Below are 20,201 nucleotides of genomic sequence, written 5' to 3'. Positions count from 1 at the left end.
GCAAGGGGTGTAGGAGGCGGGTCAGGAGGAGTCAAGCTTTAGAAGATGGGCCCCAGCTGCTGCTGGGCCTCCAGGATCTGCTGAGAGGGGATGGATAGTAAGTGCCTCATCCCCCTCTGGCTCCGGAGGGCCCCCCAGGCCTTCTTAGACCTCCCTTCCCCCAAGCAGCTGGGAGGAGGAGGGGCCGCCACAGAGGGCCTCACAGGCCAGGAGCAGTGGCGCCAGGACTCCAGGGTCCTGCCACATGGCCGCCACATGTCCCTGACAAGCCAGTCCAGAGCACCTTCTCCTTGGGTTGTGGGCCTCCCCCTTCCCCCAGATGCCTTCCTGCAGGCCCTGCTGGAGAGGATACAAACGGGAAGGAAGAGAGGAGAGACCCAAGAAGCAACATTCCTCCTGCTGCCCCATCCATCACTACCCTGCGCCCTTCTGTAAAGGGCCCCGACGCAACCCTTGCTTCCTGCCCTCTCCATCAGGACTCAAGTGGCTCAGTGGTTACCTGATTCCTTTATTTAAGAAAAGTGAAATACACGGACCTGAAGTGAGGCAGCAGAGGGAACGAGAGAGGCCAGGGCAAGGCAGGTGGGCTGGCCAGCCCCAAGCCCTCTGACAGAAAAGCCAGCAGGAGGCTACATCTCTGAGGTGCGTACCCGCTTCTTACCCACTTTGGGGGCCCCAGTAGTAGAGCTAGCTACTCTAGAGGACCACAGGGTGGGGGGAGGATGTCCTGAGGGTCCTTCCTGAAGGGGATTCCTGAGGAGGGGGCTGAGACCCTAAGGGCAGCAGCAATCTTCTGGTTAACTGCTCCCCCTTCACTGTCCCACCTTGGGGCTGGAAGAGCCAGGAGCAACAGGGAATGCTGTGAGGGCTGTGGGGGGACCCAGCAGAAGTGGGGCGTGAGTTGAATGTCAGCTGCTTGAAGAGAGGTCCATACTGCTGGCACTGAGGCCCCGGGAGACCTGAAACAGACACCACCAAGCCATCAGCCCATAGACCCCAGGTTCCCAAAGACTGTCCCCTGGAGTCTGTCCATCTCACAGCTACGGTCTCTCTCAGGACCTAGGATGGAATCTGGAACCTCAACCTCAAGCTCTAGGGCTTGTGCTGCCTTTGCTAGGACTTCCCAGAAGGCCAAGATCTGGTGGAGGATATACCTGCAAGAACCACATGAATACAGGGATATACTTTGAATGTGCTGATACAGGTGGTCATCTCCCATTAAAATATCATTGCTGTGTTTTCTCAAATGGAGATGAGGTAATACTTTTTTTTTTTTCCCCCTTTTCCCTTCTCATCTACTGCTGACTCTGTAAGATGAGGAGTATGGTGGCTATAGGGGTAGAGCAGTTAGTATTCCCGAATCATTCCCTGTGTGTGTGCTTGCTCAGTCATTCAGTTGTGTCTGATTCTTTGCAACCCCTTGGACTGTAGCCTACCAGGGCTCCTCTGTCCATGGAATTTTCCAGGCAAGAATACTAGAGTGGGTTGCCATTTCCTCCTCCAGGGGAACTTCCTGACCCAGGGATCAAACCCACATTTCCTGTGGCTCCGGAACTGCAGGTGGATTCTTTACCACTGAAGCCCCAAATCATTCCTTAATTATTCATAATTCTAAAGTACCCGTTAAGAGAACAGCAATTCCTGTTCCCCTCCTGATTAATTTATTTCTGCTATCTCTGGCCCAAAAGTATCCCTTGGGGGTCACTACCCCCAACAAGTTGTCTGCCTGATTCCTATCTGCCCACCTCCAATTCCCTGACAGAGTCTTCATCCCAGGTGACTCTCCCCTCTTCCCACTGGGGTTGTCCTTTCTTTCTCACCCACAGTGCACTGAATGAGCACTGCTCTCACCTGGAGGGGCGCTGCACTGGGTTGGTTCAGATAGTTCAAGGAGGCTGCCCGCTTCATGTTGCTGCTACAAAGGAAAAGAAAGAACTGAGGCCTCTTCTCTTCTATGGGTGGCCCTGAAGCTTGGGACGCTTGGCCACCACCACACATACTCGTGTCACTGCCTCCTCACCATCTGACCTCCCCACCCAACACACACACACACACACACACACACACGCACACACACGTCTTCCTCAGTCACCAGCATCTGCTTAGGTATTGTCCCCGCACCGGGGCACTATTTTTCCCACCCTCTCTCCATGGCCATCCTACTGACCTCCTCCCTGTTTCCCTCCCAAGACACTTCTCCAGAGCCCTGCCTACTTTGCCGTATCCCAGTCTCAGTGCATACCTGGAAGGCCGGGGCTCGGACCCCTGGAGCTTCCTCACCAAGAGTTCGCTGCTTCTACGAAGCACATCTCGGATCTTGCCCAGAGAGCCGCTCCTCTGCAGCGCCCCACTGCCATCCTGGCAGAGGGGAATGGGGAACAGAGGCTAAGGGATCCCAGGGAGATTGAGCTCTGAGTCTATTCCTGCCTTTGATTCCGGACACCTGCCCCTTCCCCAGAAGCCCAGCCTGGTCAATAGCTGGCTTGCAGAGAGGCCCCCGAGAGGGACAGGCTAACTGGATTGGGATGAGGACAAGGTGTTCTCCTATCCTGTGGGCTCAGAACCTCTCGTCACCACCAGAAGGAGAAGCAGGAGAGTTCAAGGAGCGATGATCAGACTTACCCCTGACCACTCCACCGCCACCGAGGCATCTTCACCTCCCTCGAATTTCACGCTGCCCCCCAGGCCCTCCTGGGAGGTCCTTCCACTATCACCCTCCCCAAGCAGCTCAGCCACCTTGGTCTGGCTGATTGGGTCAGTGCCCTTGAAGGAAAAGAAGGAACAGGGACTTTCCACTTCTGAACTCTTCAGGGTGGGTCTTTAAACTTTTTCTCACTACCAGCCACAACAAAGGAAAGAGTTTCCCTTGCAACTTCTGACTACACACATACTGGAAAGGAGACACTCACCTTTTCTATTTGCAATGTGTTAGAGATCCACATCTATCTTTAGCCAAGGCCCACAATGAATTGATTTCAGGATCCAGTGAGTCAAGACCCGTGATTTGAGAAACTCTTGACTCAGAGCTTCCCTCACCTGCAGCCCGTTCACCCACAGTGCCCATGCCCCTCCTCACAAGATTCTTCACATTGTCGAAAGGTGGTCTTTCCCTGTTAATAGTGCCATTTAGTGAAGTGAACCTTGAACTTGGAGTCCTAACCGCAAAGGGCAGATGAGGGGTAAGAACACACTTAAAAACAACCACAACCACAAGAGTGTCTCACCAGCCTCTCCCTTCTTCCTCCTCAGCTTCTCGTCTTACTCTTCAGAGACTCACAAGCAGCCTCAGTGGGCCCCGCTCCTGTCCCCAGGGCCCTACCTCTGGACCTCCTTCCCCTCCTGGTCCCTGACCTGTTTCCGGGAGCGCAGGGCACATTCCTCCAGGGTCTCAGCTGCCTCCAGCTTTCCCTGGCGCCTGTACAGAGCTCCGAGGTTTCTCAAGGTCGTGTTCACTGTGGGGCTGCGGTAGGGGGAGACCAGGGAAGGAAGAGAAGATGGACTCAGGAAACAAGCAGGAGAGAGAGGAAGCGGAGCCAAGGCTAAGGGAAGGTCCCCAGGAAGCAGGGGAAGGGCCAGGAGGGGGGATCTGGGGTCGATGGAGGGTGTCGGAGCCCACACACCCATGCCAGCTTCTCACCTGCTCACTTTGCAGGCCTTGTACCAGCCTCCATACTCAGCATAGGGTGTGCTGCCCTCTCGGTGCCGGCTCTGCAGGGGGACAGAGTGGGAGGGAAAGCCAGAGGTGAATGTACAGAGATGCTGGGGTACAAGCTGGCACAGGGCTGGGGTGCAGGCTTGGTCTGGGAAGATGCCATGCAGCTAGGGCTGGTGCAGGAATAAGTCAGAGGCCCCAAAAGACCCCGGCTCCCCAGGCTGGGCCCCTAACTCACTTTGCTCATTTCCTCCCGCTCCTCTGCGTGCATCCAGATGGGCTTGTGGTCATCTGGGGGTGATACACGGGATGGGGTGGCGAGGTTAGAGAACAGAGCTGGACACTAAGTGGGGAGCCAGGACCCAGAGGCCAATAGTGCTGGACTACAGGGGTCTGGCTCCCCCTGGAGCCACTGTGGTCAACCCTTCCCCCACCAACCTTTGGTCTGCATTTCCCTTCCTCCCTGCAGCGCCCCACCCAGGCCCTCACCACTCACCATCCACAGAGCCAAACTCCTGCACGTGGGCACGCGTCAGAATCTCCTTATAGAGAGTCTCAGCTTCAGCATACTTGCCTTGTTTCAGGTAACAGGAAGCCTGGGGGCGGGAAGGCAAAAACATGGGAACAAAAGGTGGAGATGAAGTCTCAGCCAGGCCTGGCATTTCCACTTCTTGGTCTCTTTATAACTTTCCGCAGAGATCTTCCTCACCCCCTCCTTGTCCAGCTGCAGGGGCCAGGGTGTTCCCACTCCACTCCTGAGAGGCTACGGAACTTCTGCCTTCCCACAGGAAGGGACCAGACCCCTCAATACCCACAGGCAGCCCCCGAGCTGGGCACAAAGGCGATGAGGCCATGTACCAGACTACTGTGCACCCCCTCCCCTCCTCCCACTGCGTCTGTCCTCCCTCCCTTACCAGGTTGTTCTTGGTCCGGGCCACGTTAGGGTTGTCTGGCCCCAGCTGCCCCTCATAGATGGCCAGTGCCCGCCGGTAATAGCGTTCCACAGCCTCATACTTGCCCTGGTTTTGGCACAACAGGGCCAGGTTGTTTAGCTGCTTTGCCACATCTGGGTGGTTGGTACCCAGGACCTGGAGTGATGCAAAGGAGACACAGATAGCTGTGACTATGTGTGTGTGTGTGTGTGTGTGTGTGTGTACGTGCACACGCACCCACACAGGGAGCCGGGGGTAGGGAATGAAGGAACAGGGAATAGGGAGAGACAGAGGGTGAGTCAAAAAGTGAAGGGAAAAGGGTAGATCAGAAGAGAGACGGGGGAGGAGGGGTCACTGCAACAGGGAAGAACAGGCAAAGGGCACGGGCACCTTTTCTCGAATCTCCAGTGCCCGCTGGCACAGCGGCTCCGCCTCCTTGTATTTGCCCCTCTTCCCATAGAGCACAGCCAGGTTGTTGAGTGTGGCCGCCACCTAGGAAGACAGGCCTGTCCCCATCAGACAAAGGACCTGGAACAGCAAGGCCCCATGCTGCCCAACTCCCAGACAAATGGACTCTCCCACCCGAGCCACAGGTGAGTTGGGGGAGGGGAAAGTGCTGATGCCCCAGGCTCTGAGATTCCCCACGGGGGTGGTCTCACCCTCTAAGGAGATTTTTAGACATTTCTGAAGGTGGGGTTTCCTTTGATTGCCATAAAGACTGTGGGCACTAATACCTTTGGGGGAGCAAGTATGCTACAGATGTGGTACCTGTATGGGACAGCTCAGGCAACTTTTGATTGCCCTGCCAGACACTCAAACACTAAATATAAGCTTTGATACTTGGTGGGATATCAAGACAGGAGTTATGCTTCCTGAGACACATCATCCTTCCCTATCACATGTTGTAACACAGGGAATTCTTTTCCAGCCAGCTCATTTTCAAAAATACCTTGTTTCTCATCTTCTTCCCTTTGACACACCTAGCATTTGTTTTATATGCTGACCCTATTTAAAGTTATTTCTCTTTCTCTTATCACAAAGAAACCTGATCTATTACTACTTAATCTAACACTAGGTTTTAATCTTATATATGCCAATATTTCTGCTGTCATTTTTAACTTTAAAAATTTATTTATTATTATTGTTGATACTACTATTATTACTACTTTGGCTGCACCATGCAGCTTGTGTGATCTTAGTTCCTTGAACAAGGATTGAACCCAGGCCCTTGGCAGTTGAAAGCATGGAGTCCTAACCACTGGACCACCAGGGAACTCCTGCTCTGTCCTTTTCCTAGTACATCAGCTCAGTTCAGTTGCTCAGTCATGTCCGACTCTTTGTGACCCCATGGACTGCAGCACGCCTGACTTCCTTGTCCATCAGCAACTCCCAGAGCCTGCTCAAACTCACGTCCATCGAGTCAGTGATGCCATCCAACCATCTCATCCTCTGTCATTCCCTTCTCTTCCTGCCATCAATCCTTCCCAGCATCAGGGTCTTTTCCAATGAGTCAGTTCTTCTCATCTGGTGGCCAAAGTATTAGAGTTTCAGCTTCAGCATCAGTCCTTCCAATGAATATTCAGGACTGATTTCCTTTAGGATTGACTGGCTGGATCTCCTTGCAATCCATGGGACTCTCAAGAGTCTCCTCCAACTCCACAGTTCAAAAGCATCAATTCCTCAGCACTGTTTTCTTTATATTCCAACTCTCACATCCATACATGACCACTGGAAAAACCATAGCTTTGACTAGACGGACCTTTGTTGGCAAAGTAATGTCTCTATTTTTTAACATGCTATCTAGGTTGGTCATAGCTTTTCTTCCAAGGAGCAAGCATCTTTTCATTTCACGGCTGCAGACACCATCTTCAGTGATTTTGCAATCCAAGAAAATAAAGTCTCTCACTGTTTCCATTGTTTCCCTGTCTATTTGCCATGAAGTGATGGGACCAGATGCCACGATCATCGTTTTTTGAACGTTGAATTTTAAGCCAGCTTTTTCACTCTCCTCTTTCACTTTCAAGAGGCTCTTTAGTTCTTCTTCGCTTTCTGCCATAAGGGTGGTGTCATCTGCTATCTGAGGTTATTGATATTTCTGCCGGCAATCTTTTGATTTCAGCTTGCGCTTCATCCAGCCCAGCATTTTGCATGATGTGCTCTGCATAGAAGTTAAATAAGCAGGGTGACAATATACAACCTTGATGTACTCCTTTCCCAGTTTGGAACCAGTCCATTGTTCCATGTCTGGTTCTAACTGTTGCTTCTTGACCTGCATACAGATTTCTCAGGAGGCAGGTAAGGTGGTCTGGTTTTCCCATCTCTTGAAGAATTTTCCAGTTTGTTGTGATCCACACAGTCAAAAGCTTTGGCATAGTTAATAAAGCAGAAGTAGATGTTTTTCTGGAACTCTCTTGCTTTTTCTATGATCCAGTGGGTGTTGGTAATTTGATTTCTGGTTCCTCTGCCTTTTCTAAATCCAGCTTGAACATCTAGAAGCTCTCAGTTCAGGTACTGTTGAAGCCTGGCTTGGAGAATTTTGAGCATTACTTTGCTAGCGTGTGAGATGAGAGCAATTATGCAGTACTCTGAACATTCTTTGACATTGCTTTTCCTTGGGATTGGAATGAAAACTGACCTTTTCCAGTCCTGCGGCCACTGCTGAGTTTTCCAAATTTGCTGGCATATTGAGTGCAGCACTTTAACAGCATCTTCTTGTAGAATTTGAAATAGCTCAACTGGAATTCCATCACCTCCACTGGCTTTGTTCACAGCGATGCTTCCTAAGGCCCACTTGACTTTGCATTCCTGCTGCTGCTGCTGCTGCTAAGTCACTTCAGTCATGTCCGACTCTGTGTGACCCCATAGACAGTAGCCCACCAGGCTCCCCCGTCCTTGGGATTCTCCAGGCAAGAACACTGGAGTGGGTTGCCATTTCCTTCTCCAGTGCATGAAAGTGAAAAGTGAAAGTAAAGTCGCTCAGTCGTGTCCGACTCTTCACAACCCCATGGACTGTAGCCTACCAGGCTCCTCTGTCCATGGGATTTTCCAGGCAAGAGTACTGGCGTGGGGCGCCATTGCCTGCATTCCTAGTACATACTTTTACATAAAAGATTTACTAGTTTTACTTCTTCTACATCTAAAGGGCTTCCCTTGTGGCTCAGCTGGTAAAGAATCCGCCTGCAATGCAGGAGAACTAGGTTCGATCCCTGGGTTGGGAAGATCCCCTGGAGAAGGGAAAGGCTACCCACTGCAGTATTCTGGCCTGGAGAATCCCATGGACCGCATAGGCCATGGGATCACAAAGAGTCAGACAGGACTGAGCGACTTTCACATCTAAAGTTTTTCATTCATTGTATATCAGACTACTATGTCTTCTAACATTGCTGTACTCAACACAACTGTTACTGTATTTTCGCTTTACTGTAAAGTATTATATATCTTATTATAAATTACTTTCTTTGTTTCTCTCTTACATTAATAGAGTATCATTCAACTTTTGAGGAAATTATATAGGTAGGTAGGTTACATTATATGAGTTAAATTTCAGGAAAATATTCATTATAAGAGGGAGTCACCACAGGGAACTCAGCTGTATATTCTGTGATGACCTAAAGGGGTGGGAAGGAGGCTCAAGAGGGAGAGGGATATATGTATACACATGGCTGATTCATGCCTTTGTACAGCAGAAACTAACAACACTGGAAAGCAATTATTTTGCCATTAAAATTTTTTTTAAAAAAAGAAGATATTGGGTCTGAGAGAGCTGAGAACCACTGTGATGAGCACAGCAGGAGAAAGGAGTCCCCACGCCTCGCTCTTGAGACCCCCGGGGAGTGGGCTAAGGGCAGCAGACGGACAAGCGGAGGAAGCACAGGGCAAGGAGAGCAAGGAGTACTGACAGCGGGGTGGTCCCGGCCCAGGGTGCTCTCCCGGATGCTGAGGGCATCATTGAGCAGGAGCGCAGCTTCCTTGTACTTATTCTGGTCCCTGTAAGAGGACAAAAGCGACAAGGGGTTAGCCCAAACTCTGCCGCTGAGCATCTCCTTACTTCCTTCCCTTTGGGACAGCTAAGGTACATTTAGGGGCTGGGCCCCGCCATGAGGAGACAGGAAGCCTGGTGGAAGCAGTGAGAGGGGTTCACCACCACCCCCAGAGCGTGGCCGTGCCCAGAGGAGGCCAAAGGCACAGGATGCAAGAGATAGGAACAGAGAAAAAGACCCTCTCCAGAGGAGAGACAGGAGGAGCCAAAAACCTGAGGGGTGAGGATTCTGAGGTCAAGGGCTCAGGTGTAAAAGCGTGAGACAAGGAAGCCCCCTGGTGGGGGGGAGAAGAGGTGCCCTGTGGAGAGGAGGAGTGAGAGCCAGAGGCGGGTCAAGGTGGGACCATGCCTGGAGGCAGGCTTCTGAGAGGACACAGCACTCACCGATACACCAGAGCCAGGATGTTGAGCATGGTGGCCACGTCGGGGTGGCCGTGGCCGGATGTGCGCTCCAGGTCCTCCAGCGCCTGCTTGCAGAGCGGCACAGCCACCTCATAGCGACCCTGGGCTGCGTACTGGATCACCAGATTGTGCAGTGTGCGCAACCTCGCCGGGATCTCATAGCCGCTGTGCTGGGCGCCCTGGCCACGGGACACTACCCCGACGCAGAAGACGACAGAGATCCCGCAGGTGACACCAGTTCTCCCTCCGCTGTCTGCCCACCCCTCCCCACTCAGGTCTTTCTCTCTGCCTGTGACCAACCCCCACCAGGGTCCCTGCCTGCCGAGAGACCTGCCTCAACTTGCTACTCTTCTTTTCTTAAAATTGTATTGGCTGCACAACAGCTTGCAGGATCTTAGTTCCCCAGCCAGGGATCAAACCTGGGCCCTCAGCAGTGAAAGCTCGGAGTCCTAGCCACTGGACCACTAGGGAAGTCCCTAACTGCTCCTCTGCTCACCTCTTTGCCTCTGTGCCCATCACAATCCCATTTGTTCACTCAGTCATTCACTCATTCAACAAACTACTCAATGGACTTCCCTGGTGGTACAGTGGATGAGAATCTGGCTGCCAGTGCAGGGGACACGTGTTCAGTCCCTGGTTGGGGGAGATTCCACATGCCACAGGGAAACTAAGTCCATGCCCCACAACAACTGGGCCCTCCCTCTAAAGCCCGAGTGCGGCAACCACTGAAGACCATGTGCCTAAAGCCTGTGCCCCGCAGCAAGAGCAGCCACTGCAACGAGAAGTCCAGGCACCACAACGAAGAGCAGCCCTGACTGGCCACATCTAGGGAAAGCCGGCGCACAGTGACAAGGACCCAGCGCAATGAAAAAAAAAAACAACCACTCAGAAATCCTGAGAAGGGCCTGCACCAGGGATACAAAGATAAGAAAGACCTGGTCCTTTCCCTTGAGGAGCTCATGCTCTTCACTCCAGGGGCACTCTCCCAGTCTCGAGTGAGCTCCTTACCAGCAAGAATCACGACCTTCTCATCTTGGACTCCCTGGTGCCCGGCACAGTGCCTGGCATGGGGTACGTGCTTAATAAATGTTGATGAATAAGGGGGAAGCTGAGGGAATCAAAGTACTGGTCCCTAGCGCATCTCCAGAGGCAGCAGAGAACCCATTCCTGGACGGTGAGCATCCTGTGTTCACCAGCCGCTGCCCCCACTTCACCCTCCAACTCCAGAGGCAGACTCACAGCCATTGCTGGGGTCCTCTTCCTCCTCGTTGGGGAAGAGGTCATCCAGGGAATCCTTGGAGGCATCACCTTCCTTCTCCTCCTGGAAGGGAAGCAGCAGCATGTCCGAGATGAGATAGCCCTGGTAGCCTCTTCAAGCCCCCTCTAAACCGTGACATCATTGACAGGTGGGGTGTAGGACAAATCCCCTGTCGCTGTCCTTGCCCCTGGGAAAGTCAGCATCTGTCCTGCCAAGCCTAGGCCTCTCTTGTTCATAGAAAAACCAAGATGGGCATTTCTCTGATAGTCCAGTGGTTAAGACTCTGAGTTTCTGCCGGAGGGGGCGCAGGTTGATCCCCGGATGGGGAACTAAAATCCTCCAAGCCATGCAGTGCAACCAAAAACAAAACAACAACAAAAAAACACCCCAAACAAACAAGAGATGCTTCAGCCAAAATCTCATGACTTTCAGTTCCTTCATATCCAGAGGTTTCCTTCCTAAGTACCGTCACCCGCCATCTCTCTCTCCCTCGACTCTGGTAATTATAGTCCCGCGTTGATCCCCATGTGTTTACACTGATTACATGTCTGTCCGGTCTCCCCTGAAGGCAGGGGTGTGTCCTATCTTATTAACACGTACCCAGAGTGTCTAGCTCTGCCTGGTATCCATCATCTGCCACCGCTTGTTCTGGATGTAATGCCCAGCTCTCACTGTCAACCTACTTTCATACCAGGCAAAAATGCTTCACCCCAACAAGTACTGTAGCCTTGTACAAACACTTCCAACTCTCCTGCCCAGCTTCACCAGGGTGACCCACTGTCAAATCATCCCACTGTCCCGGGGTCAGGCCACCTTTCCATCCCTGGTGCCTTATCACACACACACACACACACACATCTGGTCTAGAGAGCTCCCCCTTCTCCCTCATAGACCATCAAAATCCACCTCAATTCCTAATCCAGTTAAATAAAATAATCCAACCTAAATCTTACCCATCCCTGTACCCCGCCCTCCTCTGTGAATCTTTCAGTCCATCCCAGCCCCTATGAACCTATCTCCTTGGGACTCCTCCCACACTGCCTGAACCTCTCCTTCAGCACAGGGCACTGACTGCTCTGTGTTGTCGCATACATGTTCTCACACGTAAGCCTTGTTCCTACAGCTACATTATAAGCTCGAGAAGCAGGAACTCTTGTTTTGTAGCTTCTCAGATCTACCTGACACACATCTTGCCTTGCCTAAGGCACAGAGAAATATAAATGTGTGTTGCATGAAGGTTAAATTCCACACATTTTGAAAGCAAATTTTAGAAGGACTTGCTCGACTGAGCTGTTTTCCCTACCTACAGCGCTTAGGATTCTGAATTGGAACTGTCCAAACGCCAAAAGTCTATTATTATGGGAGCAGGAACTTTGTCCTGTTCACTGCTGCAACCCCAGCAGAGTGAGCCTGACACATAGCAGTCATTTAATCAAATGCTGACTGAACAAGTGACTGGCTTCTCCCTTGCTGTCCTCTGGAGCTGCTGTCAGGACCTGAATTCTGCCAGGTCAGGGCAGGTTGGGCAGGGCTGCTGGTCCTCGAGAGGATGACGCAGCCATGCCCTGTGCGTGTGGTGACGCCCAGCTGTCCTGCGCTTGCTCACCGCAGCGTGCCCGTCCTCGTCGTACTGCCGCAGCTGCCCCAGGAACTCCAGGTGCTTCTTCTCCTCCTCCAGCTGAGCCACAGCCTGTTCGCTGCGCTGGAGCCGCTGCTGGGTGCCGGCCAGCTCGTCCCGGAGCCACTGGTTCTCCTGGCAGAGCCGCCGGACCTGTGCCCGCAGCTTCTGTTTCTCCGACTCCACTGTGCTCAGGTGGTTGGCCAAAGCCAGCATCACCTAGGTGGGAACATCCTGTGAGTGCTGGGATCCGGCTAGGAGAGTTGAGGGGTAGGCGGGAGGGGAGCCAGCAAGACTCGGAGGTAGGGTGGGGTAGTGATGAGTCTACCTTCCAAATATACCCTGAATCAAATTTCTCACCACTTCCAGGGCCAGCCTGGGCCAAACCACTATCAATTCCCACCTGGATTATGGTAATTGCCTCCTCACTGGTCTCCTTGTTTCTTCCCCTGTCCCCCTAGAGTCTGTTCTCAACCCTGCAGCCAGATGACAATCTTTTCAAAATGTTAGACCACATCACTCCTTGGGTCAACACATTCCAATAGCTTCCATCTCACTCACAGTAAAAGCCGAGTCCTTATGATGGCCTACAATTCCACGTGATCTGCCCCCACCCCAATTGCCTCTTCATTTTCTATTTTGCTTCCCCACATTCACAGTCCAGCAGCCACGCGAGCCTTTCACTGAACTCACCAGAAAGGCTCCAGGTCGGAGCCTTTGCACGGTGCTTCGGATGTTCTTCCCCCATTTATTGTATCACTCGTTCCTCAGTCTTCAATTCTTTGCTCAAATGACACCTTTCCAGCGAGGCTCCTATTGGCCGCCCTATCTAAAACTGCATCCTCTCCCCGTACACTCCAACCCCCTTCCTTGCTTGATTTTTATCCTTTTGTCCTTAATGATTATCACTCTGGCATACTGAATCATTTATTTATTTGTCTAAAGCCTGCCTCTCCCAGCTAGAATGTAAGCTCCAAGATGGCCAAGATTTATGGTTGTTCTTGTTCAGTGATGTGTCTGGAGAGTAGTGTCTGGCACGTGGTAGAGACTTAATACATATTTATTGGGTGAAAGAATTCAAGCCACTAGGACAAGAGTATCCCAAATGACCCCCAAGCTCCAATCAGACAACTGCTCCTCCATCTACCCGGGGCCACTTGGTACCACCTCCTCCTGCTCACCTGAGCCTCACTCAGCCCCAGCTCTATGTTTTCCATGGAACGGCGCAGCTGCCGGGCCTTCTCATGAACCAGGCCTTCTTCATGGCCACCCTGCTGCAGACACTCGATGGTCTGGGAGAGGCTTTGCAGCACAGCCTGGTGTTCACTGTGGAGAGCTTCTAGCCCCTGGCTCACCAGACGGGTGCTCCCCAGGATCTCCTCTTGGCTGAGACGGTGCCCTGCAGGCTCATCCCGCTGTCCCAACACCAGGCCTGACATCCTGGTCAGGGGACCTTGCCTGGGCTACAGAGAAACAACAGAGCTCAGCTGGGGTAAAGATTAGGAAAGAGTGGCTGTGTGCCTTGATTAGAGGGCAGTAGGGATCCAAGTGAAGGGACAAGAGACCATAGCAGGGGTGGGGGTAGGGGGACCCTAAAGTTTAATTGGAGGGAGAGTGACCAGTGAGCAGACAGCCTATAACAACACTAGACACAAAGCTAAGGTTGTGGGAAAGACAGAGGGAAAGGAATTGACTTGAAAGAAGAAAAACTGTAGAAAGAACAAAGGTGCAGAGAAGCAGCAGGGATTTAGAATTAACACAATTTTTTAAAAAAAAGGACCTGGAGAAGAGAGAGTCTGGGTTAGGAAAAGGAATCAGGAAAGGAGAGACAGCACCATAGAGAACACAGCAGGTGTCTGATAGAGCTGCAAAGCGAATGGAGTTAAAGCAGGCAGAAGGTATACAGAAAATACTGCAGTGTTTTCCAAAAAGGGGAAGGAATAAGTTTCAAAGTTAAATCAAGACAGAGAGGGAGACGAAAAAGAGAGGGGCTTTCATCGCAGGACCCAGATGAGAGGGGCCTAGAGGCTCAAGGTGTTCAGGCTGAGTCACCCGCGGGGCTAAGCCCAGCATCTCCATGCCTGGTCAGCTCTGTTTCTTCCAGGCTGTCTTCCTACTTCCTCAAAAGGGCCTTGCTTCTCTTCTTTGAAGTCTTCTTACCTGTATAGAGCCCTTGGTTGTGGCGTTCAGGCAGGAGCCCGGAAGAAACTCAGTTCAAGCAGCCAGGGACTCAGAAGGATCTGCCCGGCCCAAAGTCCAGAAGTCCAGCGTTTCCACCCCTTCCCTCACCACTTCACAGCCACCCAGAGGACCTGGCATGGAGCCCCACCCAGGACAAACGCCCTCCCTCCCTTGCCTACAGGTCTTCAAAGACGGCCAACGGCCTTCCTCCTTCCCCAAGCCAACCTCCCACTCCAAGCCTGGGGAGCTATTTTCTCCCAAGAAGGGAGTGAGATTTAATCCGAGACCTGCGGCAAGGGGCGTGTCTGGGAACGGGTGAGAAGGAAGACCTGGTCACTCCTAGCCCAGTCACTTCTATGGCTTTGTGTCTATTATGACCACATACTAACAGAGTCTGAGAGGAGTCACCTTAGGGTGCCTCCCAGAAGCCCGATGATGCAGGGAAAAATGGCAGGTCCGTGAGCGGCTGCGGGATCGCAGCGAAACGCGGCGCTGGGAGTTGATCTCCCGGGCGTGGGACTGCGGTGAAGTGTCCCAGGCTGTTGACCTGCCGAGGCCCAGGGTGGGGATAGAGAGAAATGGGCCGGCAGAAGATGCGGGTGGGCGACCGAGGTCCACGCCGCGGGAAAAGACGTGGGGCCTGACGATCCCGAGGTTACTGAGTCAGTCGCTAGCACAGGGGGCGGGGCAGGCCGTCTGTCCGTCTGTCTGGATGCCGAGGGGCGGGAAGAATCGTGGGGGGCGGAGTTTTTGAGTCTGGAGTTCTGTGAGTTCAGTCGGAGGGGTTCATTTTTTCATCTCTCCGGGAGTGCAGCAAAGACGTAGCGGGACCTCAACTCTCAGCCCCAGAGGTACCCTCAAAGACTCACCCGCAGTCTGGTCTGGCTGCCGCTCCTGCCGGTACTGCCCCTTTAAATCTATCATGGCTGCCGCTCGAGGCAATTGTTTTGACGGCTCCGAGGGGCGGGACCTGTTTCCTAGTCACGCGACCCAAGAGTTGCTCCGGGATTGGCTATACTATGCTCTGGAAGGAAAGGAGATGTGTGTCTAGCTTTGTGTCGGGTTCTCGGCCCGCCTCTTTTTACGTCATGTTGGAGCGACGGCACGGGGACCTGTTAGTGTCATCCGGCAGCGCCAGGCGGCCAGGCTAAAGGTGATGGTGGAGTCCTGAGCACGCCTGAGTCTGGCCAAACTCATGGCCCTGCGGGCAGTGACCCGCGCTCTTGGCTCACTGAGCCTGACCCCCCGGATTGCCGCCGTCCCCTGCCCAAGCCTGCTCCCGGCCGCCCAGGTAATCCATCTTACCCGGGAATGTAGTTTCCACTCCGGCTGCTGGAGAGGGGCCTCCAGGAGAATCGAGGTGGGAAATGAGAGTCTGATTTGGAGTCACATCGGCCCGTGACCTTTAATAAGTCACGCTCAGCCTCAGCTTTCTCCTTCCTAAGTGTTTCTATCTCCCAGGGTCACACAAACGAGATATTGGAGGTGAAGTGATTTGTAGACAAAAGTACAAGTTTCAGTAACTTACATTTATTGTCTTCTTATAAGCCAAGCATAATAAACGTTTTAAATAAGTGAATTCCTTTTTACCATTTGCAGTTATTATCAGTTCCAGTTTACGTACGAGAACACATCAGTGGTCAAGGTCATACACCAACCATTGGAGCTAGGCAATCTGGCTTCAAAGCCCGGACTCTTAACCATTATTATAACTATTAAGGATGAGTTACTACTGAGATTATGGAATTAAGGTCAAGGTAACCGAGAATTGGAAACTAACATGAAGATATCACGAAGTTCCTAAGGGTGTCGACTTTAAAAATGCATGGCATGAGAGTTGAAATGTGAGGACTGCAGCCCAGGAGATAGCACCTCAGATAGCTCTGAGAAACTGCTCCAGAGAGGCAGAAGGGAAGGACAGTATGTATGTGATTTTGGTAAAGGGGGAGTGGGCTGCAATCAAGCACAGTTTTTTAAAAATGTTTCTGCTGGTTTCATGAAGCTTCTGCTAGTCACAAGAAACAGTTGTCACCATGAAGAATTTTATTGTTTTTCTTGATAAGAGATAAAAGAATTGGGCTCATAAAAATCAGCTCCCGAGAATATCTAACTATCTGAAGATCTGTCATGCCAGGTTTTTGGGAACACAGGTGCCTCATTTCTGCTGTCCATCCTGAGCTCCATCAGAGGGTGTTGGAGGTCAGCAACTGCCGCAGCACATGATTTAATCCTTGTAGAGGTAGATGGCAAACACCCATGGCAAGTGCCAATTTGTTGACATGGGTAACTAGTGATACAGAAAAGTTAATCTTACCATCTCTGGACCTTTCAGACTGATGGTAGAGTTTGGCAGATGTGTACTTCAGATTCAAAACCAAACCAACCTACTGTGTAAATGCTAAGAAAACAGTAGGGAACAAGACATAAATGATCTCTCCCCTCCATTCATATTTGGAAAATTCTCAGAAACATGCAGCAAAATGGGCAGAAGGCATTGGTGCTGATGGTGGTACATAGATATATAGGAATTAACCAGTGCTGGTCCAAAATCACTGCAGATGGTGACTGCAGCCATGAAATTAAAAGACGCTTACTCCTTGGAAGAAAAGTTATGACCAACCTAGATAGCATGTTCAAAAGCAGAGACATTACTTTGCCGACTAAGGTCCGTCTAATCAAGGCTATGGTTTTTCCTGTGGTCATGTATGGATGTGAGAGTTGGACTGTGAAGAACGCTGAGCACCGAAGAATTGATGCTTTTGAACTGTGGTGTTGGAGAAGACTCTTGAGAGTCCCTTGGACTGCAAGGAGATCCAATCAGTCCATTCTGAAGGAGATCAGCCCTGGGATTTCTTTGGAAGGAGTGATGCCAAAACTGAAACTCCAGTACTTTGGCCACCTCATGCGAAGAGTTGACTCATTGGAGAAGGCTTTGATGCTGGGAGGGATTGGGGGCAGGAGGAGAAGGGGATGACAGAGGATGAGATGGCTGGATGGCATCATGGACTCGATGGACATGAGTCTGAGTGAACTCTGGTAGTTGGTGATGGACAGGGAGGCCTGGCGTGCTGCAATTCATGGGGTCGCAAAGAGTCAGACACGACTGAGTGACTGAACTGAACTGAACTGGAGAAGGTAGTTGTTTAAGGAAGGAAAAGTTTCTTAGAGGAGAGTTTTGAGGCAAATTTGGAAGAAGATGCACCAAGGGGAGAACATTTCATTGAAGAAATACCTCAGAGGTGAGAGGATCAGATGAAGAGAGGTGATCAACACACATGCGCCTAGATAAGCATTCTGAACTGGTATTTGTGCAGGCTGTGAAGGGTAGAGTTTTGGGGTAGCTGGTCTGGGACGCTTCCAGGAGGAAGGAAGCCACAAGCTAAACTTTGTGCCCTCTCCCTTGGCTCTCTGAGGCTTCTCCTTCAATTAGCTTTCAAGTGAAAAAGATTTCTGTTTACTTCTAGGTGACAAACAATGTCCTCCTTCAGCTGCCCTCTGCATCGATGTTGCTTCCCTGCCGCCCAGTCCTTACCTCTGTGGCCGTTAGTGCTAAGTTTGTGTCTTGGAAGAGTCGTACGAAGTATACCACTATGCCAGTAAAGATGAGGAAGTCTGGGGGCCGAAACCACACAGGTAAGAACAAGGGCAAGAAGATTTCAGCAGTAAAGAGCAAAAACATGGTAGGACCCTTGGCCTGTATTTTGATATAGGCACAGGAATCTAATTAAAAAGCATTTATTGGACTCCTCCTGCATGTAGTATGTAAGAGTGAGAGAACAGAATATAAAACAACATAACTAGCCTGTGCTTCTAAAGATAGGTAATGGAAGAAAACTGGACATACTCAGGAAGTTCCATGATATTTTCCTGCACACCCTTCAAAAATTATTTTTGGCTGTACTGGATCTTTGTTGCTGCTCAGGATTTTTCTCTACTTGTGGTGAGCTGGGGCTACTTGGCTTTTCTTGTGGAGCACAGGCTGTAGGGCGCTCAAGGTTCAGTAGTTGAAGCATGTGGGCTCAGTAGTTGCAGTTCCCAGGCACTAGAGCACAGGCTCAATAGTTGTGGCCCACGGGCTTAGTTGCCCCGTAGCATGTGGCATCTTCCCAGACCAGGGATCAAACCTCTGTCTCCTGCATTGGCAGGCAGCTTCTTTACCACTGAGCCAGCAGGGGGAAGCACCCCCTGTAACTGTGTTTTTACCAAGTTCCACGTGGGTGTTCACTCCCATTTACCCCATTGTGCTATGCAATTTTTAATCATTTTCTGCTTGTGTCATAATGTTGGGAAAGCACAGCTCTCTGCCTAGGATGTATCTGTTCCCAGTGCTGGGAACTGACTCATCTGACCTGGTCATGATCCTTACTATCCTGACCACAGGCCGTATCCAGGTGCATGGTATTGGCGGGGGCCACAAGCAGCGTTATCGAATGATTGACTTTCTGCGGTTCCGGCCCGAGCAGGAATCCAAGCCAGGACCCTTTGAGGAGAAGGTCATGTTTGTCCGCTATGATCCCTGTAGGCAAGTTTGGGATGTGAAGTGGTTGTGTGGCTGGATGACTGCTCTGTGGCTTTTCAGGAGATGTGAGGCTACCTAGGTGGTTTGCTTACCTGTCCCTCACTCTGCACAGGTCAGCAGACATAGCTCTGGTTGCTGGGGGCAACCGGAAACGCTGGATCATTGCCACAGAAAACATGAAGGCTGGAGATACAATCCTGAACTCTGACCACATAGGCCGAATGGCAGGTGAGTGATGGCCACCAGATGTGTGTGGGCTGAGAGGCTCAAGGGTGCTGGTGCTGACGAAATTCTGTTTTTTAGTTGCTGCTCGGGAAGGAGACGCCCATCCTCTTGGGGCCTTGCCAGTGGGGACCCTCATCAACAATGTGGAGAGTGAGCCAGGCCGCGGGGCCCAGTATATCCGAGCCGCAGGTGTGAAGAAAGGAACTTGTTGGGATCTTACAGTTTGAAAGGCCAGGGGGTACTTGAGGTTGCAGCTCTCTGAACCCATGGGCCCACATCTTGTCCACTAGCAGAGAAAAAGAGGGAAGAACAAGGCTGAAGAGGTGGTTGTGTTTTTGATCGAAAACCACACATGCCTCCTGCTTCACTGTTTCTACTCCTCAAAGGGAAAGCAAGGGCAGTGTGTGGGGTGGTGGCCCTGGAAAATCTGCTCCCACCTCCTGCTCTGTGGAGGGTCGCAGCTGTTTCTTCCCTTCCCCAGGGACGTGTGGTGTGCTGCTGCGGAAGGTGAACGGGACAGCCATTATCCAGCTGCCCTCTAAGCGGCAGATGCAGGTGCGTGGTGGGGGTGGGTGGGTGGGGAGTGCAGGTTGGAGGGGTCAGTACAGGAGGAATTTTTGGAATGTACCTTAACTGTCCAGGATAGCTCCCAGGTGTTTTATGTTGGGAAGTGCCTGGAGCTAGGTCTGTCCTTTTCTGCCATGTGACCAGGTGTGCCTTGTCAGTGCCTTTCATTCTCAATTACTGTAGGACGTGCATTCGGGTTCCCTTATGTTGTATTTTCCCCGTATTTTCTCCCTTTCTCTCCTGAGTTTGAGAAGTTCCCCAGAGTCCCTGCCCTCAACGTGTCAGGCTCTTTCCCCGCATGGTGCATTCCCCTCCATTTGCTCTCTCCATCAGGTTCTGGAGACGTGCATAGCCACAGTGGGCCGAGTCTCCAACGTTGACCACAACAAACGGGTCATCGGCAAGGCTGGGCGGAATCGCTGGCTGGGAAAGAGGCCGAACAGTGGGCGATGGCACCGCAAGGGGGGCTGGGCAGGCCGAAAGATCCGGCCGCTGCCCCCCATGAAGAGTTACGTGAAGCTGCCCTCAGCTGCTGCCCAAAGCTGATATTCCTGGACTCTAATAAAATGGCCCCCATTTTTTAAAAATCTGTTTCTGGTTTTTCTGGGGAGGATGGTACATTACTGGACAGGTGTTGGAGGGGACGGAAGTAAACAACCGTTGGGGGAGGAGAAAGGAAAATATAGGGCGACGACTGGGGCCCGCACCCCGTCTCACTTCTAGCCGCCGCCTGGCCTCGACCCCTCTATACGTCACGGAGGGGGAGTAAATGACCTCTAAAGTCGTCTGCAGTTCTGACTTTGGTTAG

At 51.7% G+C, this 20,201-nt stretch overlaps 2 protein-coding genes and 1 long non-coding RNA gene across 21 annotated transcripts; 2 read left to right on the top strand and 1 right to left on the bottom strand.

Annotated features, from left to right (window-relative positions):
- Positions 1-488: 488 nt before the first annotated feature.
- On the bottom strand, positions 489-15,108 carry KLC4 (kinesin light chain 4). 16 transcript variants are annotated; one of them, XM_069564512.1, is made up of 17 exons: positions 14,952-15,040; positions 13,983-14,061; positions 13,083-13,364; positions 11,890-12,120; positions 10,265-10,346; positions 9,008-9,218; positions 8,484-8,571; positions 4,975-5,076; positions 4,567-4,740; positions 4,149-4,248; positions 3,891-3,943; positions 3,638-3,708; positions 3,352-3,460; positions 2,623-2,763; positions 2,243-2,385; positions 1,852-1,915; positions 489-959 (listed from the first exon to the last, which is right to left on the bottom strand). In XM_069564512.1, exons 3-17 carry the CDS (start codon positions 13,338-13,340, stop codon positions 909-911), a joined length of 1,878 nt encoding a protein of 625 aa, XP_069420613.1. In that variant the 5' UTR covers positions 13,341-13,364; positions 13,983-14,061; positions 14,952-15,040; the 3' UTR covers positions 489-908. The 16 variants fall into 16 exon arrangements, with proteins under 16 accessions (XP_069420613.1, XP_069420620.1, XP_069420625.1 ...); XM_069564519.1 differs by having other exon boundaries at positions 2,243-2,358; XM_069564524.1 differs by having other exon boundaries at positions 1,852-1,912; positions 2,243-2,358.
- On the top strand, positions 1,057-8,328 carry LOC138425988 (uncharacterized). 3 transcript variants are annotated; one of them, XR_011251471.1, is made up of 4 exons: positions 1,057-1,257; positions 4,122-4,236; positions 5,045-5,177; positions 6,389-6,501. It is a non-coding gene; the product is annotated as an uncharacterized lncRNA (long non-coding RNA). The 3 variants fall into 3 exon arrangements; XR_011251472.1 differs by lacking the exon at positions 1,057-1,257 and adding an exon at positions 1,498-1,560; XR_011251473.1 differs by lacking the exons at positions 1,057-1,257; positions 6,389-6,501 and adding exons at positions 3,250-3,742; positions 7,356-8,328.
- MRPL2 (mitochondrial ribosomal protein L2) lies at positions 14,207-19,980 on the top strand. 2 transcript variants are annotated; one of them, XM_069564528.1, is made up of 7 exons: positions 14,207-14,397; positions 17,547-17,715; positions 18,463-18,604; positions 18,714-18,829; positions 18,905-19,015; positions 19,308-19,381; positions 19,727-19,980. In XM_069564528.1, exons 2-7 carry the CDS (start codon positions 17,586-17,588, stop codon positions 19,937-19,939), a joined length of 786 nt encoding a protein of 261 aa, XP_069420629.1. In that variant the 5' UTR covers positions 14,207-14,397; positions 17,547-17,585; the 3' UTR covers positions 19,940-19,980. The 2 variants fall into 2 exon arrangements, with proteins under 2 accessions (XP_069420629.1, XP_069420628.1); XM_069564527.1 differs by lacking the exon at positions 14,207-14,397 and adding an exon at positions 14,822-15,373.
- Positions 19,981-20,201: the final 221 nt, after the last annotated feature.

Source organism: Ovis canadensis, chromosome 20 (assembly GCF_042477335.2).
Source record: "Ovis canadensis isolate MfBH-ARS-UI-01 breed Bighorn chromosome 20, ARS-UI_OviCan_v2, whole genome shotgun sequence".
NCBI lineage: Eukaryota > Metazoa > Chordata > Mammalia > Artiodactyla > Bovidae > Ovis > Ovis canadensis.
This window is presented reverse-complemented; position numbering and strand designations above follow the sequence as displayed.